Genomic DNA, 12,780 nt, shown 5'->3' on the forward strand with positions numbered 1-12,780 from the left:
ATACAAAACACACACAGTAACACAGAGAAACACACATACAACACATACACAGTAACACAAGCACATACAAAACACACACAGTAACACAGAGAAACACACATACAACACATACACAGTAACACACAAACACATACAAAACACACACAGTAACACAGAGAAACACATACAACACATACACAGTAACACAAAGAAACACACATACAACACATACACAGTAACACAGAAACGCAAACACATACACAGTAACACAAAGAAACACACATACAACACATACACGCACATACAGTAACACACTCAAACACATCAATACACAATAACACACACAGGCATACAATAACACAGACAGTCACAGAGTAACACCTACACACACTTAGTTAACAATGACCTCCCTGCGTCACTAGCTCCCAACCCTGGTCTGGTGGTACACTGAATGTGTCTGAACCTCTTAACTTTCATTATATATCACTACCATCACGGGACCTTAATACACATTGCTAGGAAAACGTGTATTTTTCCAACTGTATGTTGATGTATTGCACGTGATTACTGTAGAAGTTTATGTCTGGAGTGAACTTTAAGGGAGAGTAGCGAAAGTATATGAGACAGGCACAGGCGGGGGGCACTGGGTAGGAGGGAGGGAGGGAGGCAGCTGCCATGTCATATATAAGCCTGCAGGAGGGTTGTGTCAGTCATACAGTCAGTTGGGAGAGCACAGCAAGAGTATAGTATTGTGGTGACTGTTGTAGCTCCACTCTGCTGACCAGTTACACAAGCAACAGGACGGCAAGCAGTTTTTGAACACTCACTCGTACAGTTTAACAGTCAACCTCATCCTGCTACACGACAAAATGAGGTGAGGTCTTCCTTTTAGCACTAGTTCCTCCAGTCACCGTCGGAGGGTGGAGAGTAGTATGTGTGCGTGTGTAATAATAATAATAATAATAATTAACGGTTTGTTGAAAAAGTTCAGCAGCCCGATGGCTGAAAATATACATTGGACTGAAATGACTTATTACATACAAGGACATGGGGTTGGTGGATCACTTAACAAAAGCTTTAATTACTAAAGGAAAAGGAACATGAACATACAAATTATAGTTTACAGTTGATGGCCCGGGCTGGTCTCTTGTCTTACTGTGTGAGGTTACTTGGTGCAGTAACTTGTCCATAGGTGTTGATATGAAGGACCTCACGTGGTCATAGAGACACCGGGTGGTGGGTGTGTGTGTGTAAGAGGGTTAGCTTACTAAATGGTCAGGTGTGTCCGACAGGTGGATGGTGGCTAGTCTTCTGGTGACGATAGTAGTGGTGCTGGCAGCCTCCTGTGACGCTGGTGTCTCCCGAGACCAATATGCACGCCATAACATCTACAAGAGGTAAGGCAGTATCGACAGGTGTGATGACCAGGGAAGCTGCGTTTGTGAGAGCCAGTCAATCAGTCAGTCAGAGAATCTTCTTATTGTGAAATTCTCCTCTAAGTGAAGTGGATGTTTATAGGCTGATGTGACCCGTTAACAATCTTGGATTGTGAACAAAAATTTAAGGTCATTTGTAGAAAAAAAGTTTTACAATCTTGAACATAAAATAAGAAATTATCAATCATTATGGAGCAGTGATGATCAACTGAGAGAGAGAAAGAGAGATGATAAAGAAAGAGAAAGACCTAAAAGATGAAAGATAAAGAGAAGGTAAGATAGAAAGAAAGTAAAAGATACATTGTAAAAGAGAAAGAGAGGATAAAGAAGAAAAATATTTAATATTTTAAAGAATTATCTTCTTCCTAACCTGTCCTAATAATAACTAATGCCTCTTTCATACAATGGTTGCAGACAAGTTGTAAAGTCGGCCGAGTCGGTGGAATCGGCCGAGTCGGTGGAATCGGCCGAGTCGGTGGAATCGGCCGAGTCGGTGGAATCGGCCGAGTCGGTGGAATCGGCCGAGTCGGAGGAATCGGCCGAGTCGGAGGAATCGGCCGAGTCGGAGGAATCGGCCGAGTCGGAGGAATCGGCCGAGTCGGAGGAATCGGCCGAGTCGGAGGAATCGACCGAGTCAGAGGAATCGGCCGAGTCATCATCATCAGAGGAAGCAGCAGAAGAGGGAGTGTTGATTGAGGTTGAGGCATTATAAGTCATTACCTGTAAAGTTGTCTGACCAACTGTTAGGACTGACGCACACACAGAAACAGATTCGTAAATAAACAGACATACATTCATACAGTCTGAAGTACGTATCAGTGCTTGTATAATTTTTGTGTTACCCAGATGTCAGTTTTCTTCTTTACGTTTCCTGAATGAAAACTTAATACACGCAAGTAGTTTTATCTCAAGCATACCTGGCACTAACAGTGTGGTGGAACAGTATGGTGATGGTGGAACAGTATGGTGATGGTGGAACAGTTTGGTAATGGTGCAACAGTATGGTGATGGTGGAACAGTTTGGTAATGGTGCAACAGTATGGTGATGGTGGAACAGTTTGGTAATGGTGCAACAGTATGCTGGTGGTGGAACACTATGGTCGTGGTAGAACAGTATGGTGATGGTGCAACAGTATGGTGATGGTGGAACACTGCATAGCTTGGTGATGATAGAACATTGTATAATATGGGGATGGTGTAACAGTATGGTGATGGTGGAAGAGTATGGTGATGGTGGCACAGAATGGTGGTGGTGGAACACTGTATAGTATGGTGATGGTGGAACACTATGGTGGTGGAATACTGTATTGTATGGTGATGGTGGAACACTGTATAGTATGATGATGGTGGAACAGTTTGGTGGTGGTGGAACACTGTATAGTATGGTGGTGGTGGAACACTGTATAGTGTGGTGATGGTGGAACACTGTATAGTATGGTGGTAATGGAGCACTGTCTAGTATGGAGATGGTGGAACACTATGTTATCGTGATGGTGGAACTCTGTATAGTATGGTTATGGAGGAACACTGTATAGTATGGTGGTGGTGGAACACTATGTTATTGTGATGGTGGAACACTGTTTCGTATGGTGATGGTGGAACACTGTATGGTGGTGGTGGATGAACACTTTATAGTATGGTGGAACACTGTATGGTGGTGGTGGATGAACACTTTATAGTATGGTGGAACACTGTATGGTGGTGGTGGAACACGGTATAGTATGGTGGAACACTGTATTGCATGGTGGAACATTGTATAGTATAGTGGAACACTGCATGGTGGTGGTAGAACACTGTATAGTATGGTGGAACACTGTATTGCATGGTGAAACACTGTATAGTATGGTGGAACACTGTATGGTGGTGGTGGAACACTATGTTATCGTGATGGTGGAACACTGTATAGTATAGTGGAACACTGTATGGTAGTGGTGGAACACTGTATTGTATAGTATGGTGGAACACTGTATGGTGGTGGTGGAACACTGTATAGTATGGTGGAACACTGTATAGTATGGTGGAACACTGTATAATATGGTGGAACACTGTATAGTATGGTGGAACACTGTATGTATAGTATGGTGGAACACTGTATAGTATGGTGGAACACTGTATTTGTGGTGGTAGAACACTGTATAGTATGGTGGAACACTGTATGGTGGTGGTGGTGGAACACTGTATGGTGGTGGTGGAACACTGTATAATATGGTGGAACACTGTATAGTATGGTGGAACACTGTATAGTATGGTGGAACACTGTATAGTATGGTGGAACACTGTATTTGTGGTGGTAGAACACTGTATAGTATGGTGGAACACTGTATAGTATGGTGGAACACTGTATTGCATGGTGGAACACTGTATAGTATGGTGGAACACTGTATTTGTGGTGGTAGAACACTGTATAGTATGGTGGAACACTGTATGGTGGTGGTGGGACACTGTATAATATGGTGGAACACTGTGTAACAAATTATATTTTTTTCTTTTTTTCTATATATTTACTTATTCCTACTTCTTTCACTTACTCTTTTTTTACTTTTTCCTGTTATTTTTCTCGTTATACTCGTGAGAGGGGAAGGAGATAGGGAGTGAGGGAGGTTGAGGGATTTGTTTATGGTGGGGACGGTGTGAGCTGTGAGGTGAGGGAAGGAAGGCTGTGGTCAGTGGGGCTAACATACAACAATTTAAACAGAGGAGAAATATGGGATAGTTATTGTATATAGGACTCACCGTATTACTACATAATACCAAGACATATATAACACATCACTCTTTCTCAATAAGGGGGGGATGAATTAGGACTCTTATTAACGGTTACTGTATTTATTGAATACTTTATGTTAGGGTTTAACTGTTACACTTTAAAACAATAAACCTATGCTCCTCGGGGACCATGTATCTCACAACAAATGGGAACTTAAGGATTTATCAAATAGAATACTACACCAAAATACCTGCCATGTCGCCACCACAGACGTCCCACACCTCCCTACACAAAATTCCAACAGATTCTGCTTTTCAAAGTGGGTGGCACAGAGGGGCAGCATCATGACGTTATGCCTCATATGCCTCCTCATTGGCTGAAGACAGACCTAACACCATACTATTGACTCGAAATTGGTGGGAACTCTCAGGTGGCGGGAAACTCCTGACATTGTTACAGCTGAATTGAATTGAAATGAATTGACTTGAAACGGTTTATTTAGCCAGAAAAATACTGATACAGAGTGGACAATAATAACAATATTAACATGGCTGAGCCAGTTGAGAACCTGAGCTCTCATTTAGGCTCATGATATATACTATACATTTACCTCTAGGAAGTATTATGTAACATTTAGTATCATCTGGAATAGTACAATAGCATGGTGGTAATAAGAACATGTTACCACGGTTATCACTTCAATATTTATTAATTTTATTGTCTTTTTATTTATCTTTTATATTTATATATACATAAATTACAGTGGAATTGAAAAACATAAGTAGAATGGGGGAGCAGTACAACATGGGGTGTACAGTATTAAGATTGAACAAGAGGACAGAGCTGTCAGGATTATGTCTAGTTGACAATTATGTTTATTGCAATGGTAATTACTTATCTATTTACATGATAATTTCCGATAAAACGGTTTTAATGGTACAATAAAAGCAGGTACTGTAAATATAGTAGGTATTACAAGAAATATTAATACTTAGACAATAGATATTTTCTAAGAGATGATTTAAAGGAAGGGAGCGTAGTCTTTGCTGGGATGGGTGGGGGTAAGTTGTTCCACACCTTCACACCGTGATATTTTATGGAGGTCTGTGACTGAGAGGAGTGCTGTATAGTATGGTGATGGTGGAACAGTATGGTGATGTAGGAACACTGTATAGTATGGTGATGTGTAACACTGTATAGTATGGTAATGGTGGAGCAGTAAAGTATTGTGGCGGTGGAAGACTGTATAGTATGGTATTGGCGGAGGAGTATGGTGATAATGGCACACTATAATATAACTATTATCTAAGTCTCTTTGCCTTAGTGTTCTCTCCTGCCTCTAATATTACTAACTGAACGTCTCTGGTTAAGGTAAATGTTCATTGTTATTATTTATAGATGTTGTGTTTGGAGCAACAGGCTGAGTATTGATCAATTATATAAATGATTCTCTCTCTCATCCTCCATAATATCTCACTTCCTTACACACCACTGGACAGCCTAGGCACTAATCTCACAGCTGGGGAGGTAGTCAGAAGGGCGTGTGACAGTGACCCACCGTCCCTGATCTCAGCTGGCGCCACGACACAGACTGGGAGTTACATGTGACTCTCATGTATACGTTCACCATGTAACCCCCGAGTGTACGTCAGTTTAGGTCGGTGAACGTCTTCCCCGTATAGCTCCGGCAACTACTCCCCATGCAGCCTCTTCCTGCCTCTCCCCTCCTTTAGATAACTCTTCATCCTCCCCGCTACCTAACCTAACCAAAAGCAGTGGTCCCCGACATTTTCTAGGCTCTGGGCCACATTTGTCAATCCAAAACTTTGGATTGACATTCAAGATAATAAAAAAAAAATCATAGACAGTATTGCAGTTATTTGCAGTTCTATACAATTCTAACTGTTTAACTGTTACCGGTTACATACTTCTTAAATTTACTCTTGGATCATGCTAGCTAGCTCTCTTTCTGGACTCGGTTTGTGGTAAATACACACATCCTGTACCCGACAGATTCGGGACAAACGGAGTTCCTCTCTTTCTCTAAAGTCGTATAAAGTTATTACATATTTTCATTTTGACAAATTAATTATCTAAAAATTTTCTAATAAATCTTTGCGGGGTCCATTATATAGTTCCGCGGGCACCTGAACCACCGGTTGGGACCACTGCCCTAAACTTACTCCTCCCCCTGTCCATTCCTTCCTTCAGACAGATCCTTCTTACATTCCTAAAAATACAAAGGTACATCAACATGTTTCATCATATACACTTAAACATACATCATACAATCTTTATAAGAACGACACACGCTTAGACATACTTATATACGGATAATAAAACATTACCTGTTTTGTGATCTAATCAAAATGGCATTGAAAAGAAATTTAGTCTATTACATTAAAAAAAACTTGAATTTACATTATATATAATTATTATCAACAAAACACATAAATAATAAATTAAATGACTGTACTTTTAAAATATCAAACAATAGTGTGTAACACAGGATTACACTTATAGGTATATTTATCTCTAGTTCTACATTGTAGGTGGACTAGCTTTGTAATGGTTCTCCCAGCTGAGCCAGTAGTACACAAAATCCAGGACAGAATACTTGAGAGGCAGAGAACCATAAGAGAGGGAAACCAAGTATTCTCCCTTCTCGTCCCTCATTTCTTGCACAAATGATCCTACAGTAACACCTTTTTCTCTTAATATAATAATAAACTGTTTAGCACCAGCTCCTGTTATGTTACTGACGGTTATGCTCTTATACACAGTGCTCAGTCTGCTGATTAACTTAGCTGTGTCTGCCACTGTTTCATCTGTCATGTATGGAAGGTGAAGATCTGTTTTTACCGGAAGACAAGCTGATATATACGATGGAGATCTTAATGATAAAGTTAGATGGAAAGTTGTGAGGCTCTGAAGATCTCTCATCGCTTCACATAGTGTTCCCAGGGATTCAGTTGACTTGACTTTCAGTGTTAACGCATCACAATAGTCTGCAAAGGTAGGCAGTTTCAACAAGTCATATGCTTCATTACTAAGATGACCTTCAAATCCCAAAATTGCACAAGGGGAGTCCTTGTAACACAGCATCTTAAGGTACTTATCTGAGGTGGTCTGGTTACTCAGTTTCTTGTGGTGGTAAGACAGATACAGCTCCACCCACACCAGGCAGTCTAGGTCAGCGATACTATGCAACAGAGGAACAAGTTCGGGGGAGTGCCGAGGATTTTTGTCCAGTTCTATAACAATGTGGGACGGTTTGGTCCACGTCATCAAACACCTGGCAGCCTTAACACAAGAATCACAGACATACCAAACCTCGGGTATTACTCTACTAATTCTCTCTGTGATCCTGTTATCATAAGATCCTTTTTGAACAACTTCAAACCACTTTGAACTTCCATTACTATCGAGTATTGCATGAGAGAGCAGTTTAATTAACAGCTCCAGCTGGTCGTCCGAGAGTGAGCTCCCAAGAATGAAGATCAGATGAAGAAAAACTTCATAAAAGTTAACTAAGGATTTTTTCCTCACATTATCTAAAGAACAAATATCAAACATCTGGCAAACCTTTGATGAAACATTAGCATTTGTATTAAAAATATAAGTTACATATTGAGCAGCGAAAAAATGCTGTTGTGTAGAGTGAAAGAAGGAATATCTACTGTTTCCCACTGAAGCAAGAAACGTAGATAAACAGAATGATGAAGATATTTTAAGGTCATCACACTTATTCTCAAGTTCCCTCAACACAGAATCAGGGATGGTTGTGACCCTCTGCCCGCGAGTCATGTCAAAGGCGACGTTATACAACAACTGGATCCATTTTTCAACTTTCATCTCTGCTTCTTTTTCAAGTACGTTTCCTTTAGTGAATTTACTCACGAGTAACTTTTTCTGAGCAATAATGAACTTGTGGTAGAGTCGACTAAGGTCAAAGCCTTGATGAAGGTCTCTGTATGTGTTCTCCCAGTCCTGTAGCACCAGCTGCATCTTTAGTGGATTTTGTAGTTCTTTTTGTACTTCTTTGTCTAATGTTTCATATTCTGTTATTAATTCCTTTTCACGTTTCTCACATTTTATAATGTTATTCAGGTGAAGCCACTTCTTAAATGCCCCCTTAGGATCAACGCCACATAAAGTCAGTTTAGAAATTTTCTTCTCCGGGTATTTTTTTGTTAACGCGAGGCTGTGTTCCGGCCGGGAGGTCAACAAGAGGGTGTGAGACTTTGGCTGTGTTTTAAGTATCTTTCTTATGAGTGTGGCAGCGTCGTCCGTCGCTTCCTCCAGACCATCAAGTATCCAGACGACCTTCAGTTCCTGCAGCAGTGTGGTGATCCTGTGAGGGTCGCAGTACGCCGTTGTCTCAGGCAGGAAATCTTCCTGCAACAGTCGCACAGTGTCACCAGTAGTAACGTCCCGACAGTATACGAGGAGGAGCAGGTCACACTCCAGCAGGTCCTTGATGTTATCTTCTTCTCTTTTCCACGAGTCTTCCAAGTATCTAAACAAACGGCGGACATCATTAACAACTCATTTGTGTTTAAATAGGTCTATGACTTTTTCCTGACTGAGTGTCAGACACAATGGTGCTCCTAAGTGCTGCTCTATGACTGTCCTTCCTGGCTGAGTGTCAGACAATATGCTTTAGCACTTTTAGGTACTTTAATATTAGACTAAAATTATGATTATTTGACACACTTAAGGGTGGAGTAAAGTTAGTGATAAATGGTTTAGCACTTGTAAGTACTTTAATATTAGATTAAAATATTCCTTAATTTATTAGCACAGTAAGTATCATTACTTATGGATATAGTAAAGTTAGACAAGATGCGTGTGTAAGTGTGACTTACTGGCAGAGTGAGGTCTTGCCGGCACCTGCATCACCACTCACGAGGATGACGGGGGGAAGTTCACCAGCTTCCGAGCGTCCCCACCTCAGGAGGTCACCCAGAGACACTAAACCGTCTTCACAGTTGATTCGAGGCTCCAGGTACTGTCCACCCAGCGGTCCTCCACTATGCTGGTCTTCTAACGTTTTTTTTATCTCTTTCTTGGCCAATTGACTAAACTTGGCCGGTGAGACGCCCTTTATATCTTCAAGTTTAGCTCCCAGCCCGTCAGTACAGCGAGGTAGTTCATCATGTCTGTTACAGCGTCGGGCTGCTTCGCATAATATACGACAGCAGAGAACTCGTAAACAATCTATTTTCTCTGTGCACTCATTGTCAGACATTTGTTGCTTTATTTTTCCCGTCATGTGTTTCATATTATTTCGTTCTTCTTTAATTAGATATAATGAATGTTCTAGACTGCAAGCATTATCACTCACTGGGTCGTGCCAGATACGGTCCGTTTCGGGGGCCAAGCCGCACGTATGCTGCAGAAGGCGATACAGGAGCGAGATATCCATGTTGGTTACTGGTTCCTTGTTGGTGAGCATCTTCTTCTGGTCCTTGTTTAGAAACTGCATTCCTCGTGGTAATGTAACCAGGTACTCCCCCACATACTGGTTACCTCCCTGATACAACCACAGGAAGACCCGACACATCTCCGGCTGGGCAACCTCATCCAGGCCATCTAGATACTTGTCACCGTTTGTTTTGATCAGCGATCTGGGCCTGGGCGTCACCATACCTGCAGGTACTGTACAGCACCACCTGTCCTCGAGGTGTTTATCTACACTACACAAATTAAGAGCTCAATAATTACATACACACACATGAACTCTTATGTATAATCGAGTACTGTATTACTCCTCACTTTTCTGAACACTTGATCACTTCACTATCACCAGATCGTTCCCTCATACGTGGTATTAGGAGCCACCTTCACCTAATAGTGGTACATGTGATCACTTCACCATCACCAGATCGTTCCCTCATACGTGGTATTAGGAGTCACCTTCACCTAATAGTGGTACATGTGATCACTTCACTATCACCAGATCGTTCCCTCATACGTGGTATTAGCAGTCACCACCTGATAGTCTTATCTCTCACGTCACACCTTATCATACTGATAACATATACCACACGACCTTCTATTGTGCATGAAATTCTAAATTTATTCTATTAAATTTACTACAACGGAAAGGTAAATTTGCTCCTTCATTTAAGACGACGGTTAGCACTATAAAAGTCCAACTATACCTGAAGTAGGTTATATAATTATATGTCATGATTAACCGCACAACTGTCTATGACCAGCCAGAAATTTCTGCTAAAAGAACTTAATAAAAGCTTTTGCTATTTGTCGTTTATCCCTACAGAGTGTAACATATATTATAAATAAGACTTAAAAATTGGCGTTGATAATTATGATATGTTTTTATATAAAGATCATATGAACACAATATTAAAGACTTAATAACAAACAGATGAGCTACGATTCATCTCTTATCGTCAACATGAGATAAACAACTAAGAACCATGTTGATACAACAGTGTTAAGCTTTCTGTTAACACAAAATATTTGAGTTTATACAATTATAATTGTTAGGTGAATCTTCCCAGTGACACAGTGAAGTCTTAATGACATAGGTGATACTAAGTGACACAGTGAAGTCTTAATGACATAGGTGATACTAAGTGACACAGTGAAGTCTTAATGACATAGGTGATACTAAGTGACACAGTGAAGTCTTAATGACATAGGTGATACTAAGTGACACAGTGAAGTCTTAATGACATAGGTGATACTAAGTGACACAGTGAAGTCTTAATGACATAGGTGATACTAAGTGACACAGTGAAGTCTTAATGACATAGGTGATACTAAGTGACACAGTGAAGTCTTAATGACATAGGTGATACTAAGTGACACAGTGAAGTCTTAATGACATAGGTGATACTAAGTGACACAGTGAAGTCTTAATGACATAGGTGATACTAAGTGACACAGTGAAGTCTTAATGACATAGGTGATACTAAGTGACACAGTGAAGTCTTAATGACATAGGTGATACTAAGTGACACAGTGAAGTCTTAATGACATAGGTGATACTAAGTGACACAGTGAAGTCTTAATGACATAGGTGATACTAAGTGACACAGTGAAGTCTTAATGACATAGGTGATACTAAGTGACACAGTGAAGTCTTAATGACATAGGTGATACTAAGTGACACAGTGAAGTCTTAATGACATAGGTGATACTAAGTGACACAGTGAAGTCTTAATGAAATAGGTGATACTAAGTGACACAGTGAAGTCTTAATGACATAGGTGATACTAAGTGACACAGTGAAGTCTTAATGACATAGGTGATACTAAGTGACACAGTGAAGTCTTAATGACATAGGTGATACTAAGTGACACAGTGAAGTCTTAATGACATAGCTAACATTAAGTGACACAGTGAAGTCTTAATGAAATAGCTAACATTAAGTGACACAGTGAAGTCTTAATGAAATAGCTAACATTAAGTGACACAGTGAAGTCTAAATGAAATGGCTAACATTAAGTGACACAGTGAAGTCTTAATGAAATAGCTAACATTAAGTGACACAGTGAAGTCTTAATGAAATAGCTAACATTAAGTGACACAGTGAAGTCTTAATGAAATGGCTAACATTAAGTGACACAGTGAAGTCTTAATGAAATAGCTAACATTAAGTGACACAGTGGTCTTAATGAAATAGCTAACATTAAGTGACACAATGAAGTCTTAATGAAATGGCTAACATTAAGTGACACAGTGAAGTCTTAATGAAATGGCTAACATTAAGTGACACAGTGAAGTCTTAATGAAATAGCTAACATTAAGTGACACAGTGAAGTCTTAATGAAATGGCTAACATTAAGTGACACAGTGAAGTCTTAATGAAATAGCTAACTAACATTAAGTGACACAGTGAAGTCTTAATGAAATGGCTAACGTTAAGTGACACAATGAAGTGACATTAAGTGACACAGTGAAGTCTTAATGAAATGGCTAACATTAAGTGACACAGTGAAGTCTTAATGAAATAGCTAACATTAAGTGACACAGTGAAGTCTTAATGACATGGCTAACATTAAGTGACACAGTGAAGTCTTAATGAAATAGCTAACATTAAGTGACACAGTGAAGTCTTAATGAAATAGCTAACATTAAGTGACACAGTGAAGTCTTAATGACATAGGTGATACTAAGTGACACAGTGAAGTCTTAATGACATAGGTGATACTAAGTGACACAGTGAAGTCTTAATGAAATAGCTAACATTAAGTGACACAATGAAGTCTTAATGAAATAGCTAACATTAAGTGACACAATGAAGTCTTAATGAAATAGCTAACACTAAACACTTTGTATTATGACACTATACACTCGGTACTATGACACTGAACACTCGGTACTATGACACTGAACACTCGGTACTATGACACTAAACACTCGGTACTATGACACTGAACACTCGGTACTATGACACTAAACACTCGGTACTATGACACTGAACACTCAGTACTATGACACTAACACAACTATGACACTGAACACTCGGTACTATGACACTGAACACTCGGTACTATGACACTGAACACTCGGTACTATGACACTGAACACTCGGTACTATGACACTGAACACTCGGTACTATGACACTGAACACTCGGTACTATGACACTGAACACTCGGTACTATGACACTGAACACTCGGT

General features: G+C 40.1%; 2 protein-coding genes across 2 annotated transcripts; one reads left to right on the top strand and one right to left on the bottom strand.

Moving 5' to 3' along the window:
* Positions 1-674: 674 nt before the first annotated feature.
* LOC121870651 lies at positions 675-2,307 on the top strand. The gene is made up of 3 exons (XM_042372526.1): positions 675-853; positions 1,272-1,376; positions 1,830-2,307. Exons 1-3 carry the CDS (start codon positions 849-851, stop codon positions 2,125-2,127), a joined length of 408 nt encoding a protein of 135 aa, XP_042228460.1. The 5' UTR covers positions 675-848; the 3' UTR covers positions 2,128-2,307.
* Positions 2,308-5,153: 2,846 nt separating this feature from the next.
* On the bottom strand, positions 5,154-11,571 carry LOC121870652. The gene is made up of 2 exons (XM_042372527.1): positions 8,991-11,571; positions 5,154-8,641 (listed from the first exon to the last, which is right to left on the bottom strand). Exons 1-2 carry the CDS (start codon positions 9,770-9,772, stop codon positions 6,664-6,666), a joined length of 2,760 nt encoding a protein of 919 aa, XP_042228461.1. The 5' UTR covers positions 9,773-11,571; the 3' UTR covers positions 5,154-6,663.
* Between the last annotated feature and the right edge of the window lie 1,209 nt (positions 11,572-12,780).

The sequence above is a fragment of the Homarus americanus genome, unplaced genomic scaffold (genome assembly GCF_018991925.1).
Source record: "Homarus americanus isolate GMGI-L3 unplaced genomic scaffold, GMGI_Hamer_2.0 scaffold56333, whole genome shotgun sequence".
Lineage (NCBI taxonomy): Eukaryota > Metazoa > Arthropoda > Malacostraca > Decapoda > Nephropidae > Homarus > Homarus americanus.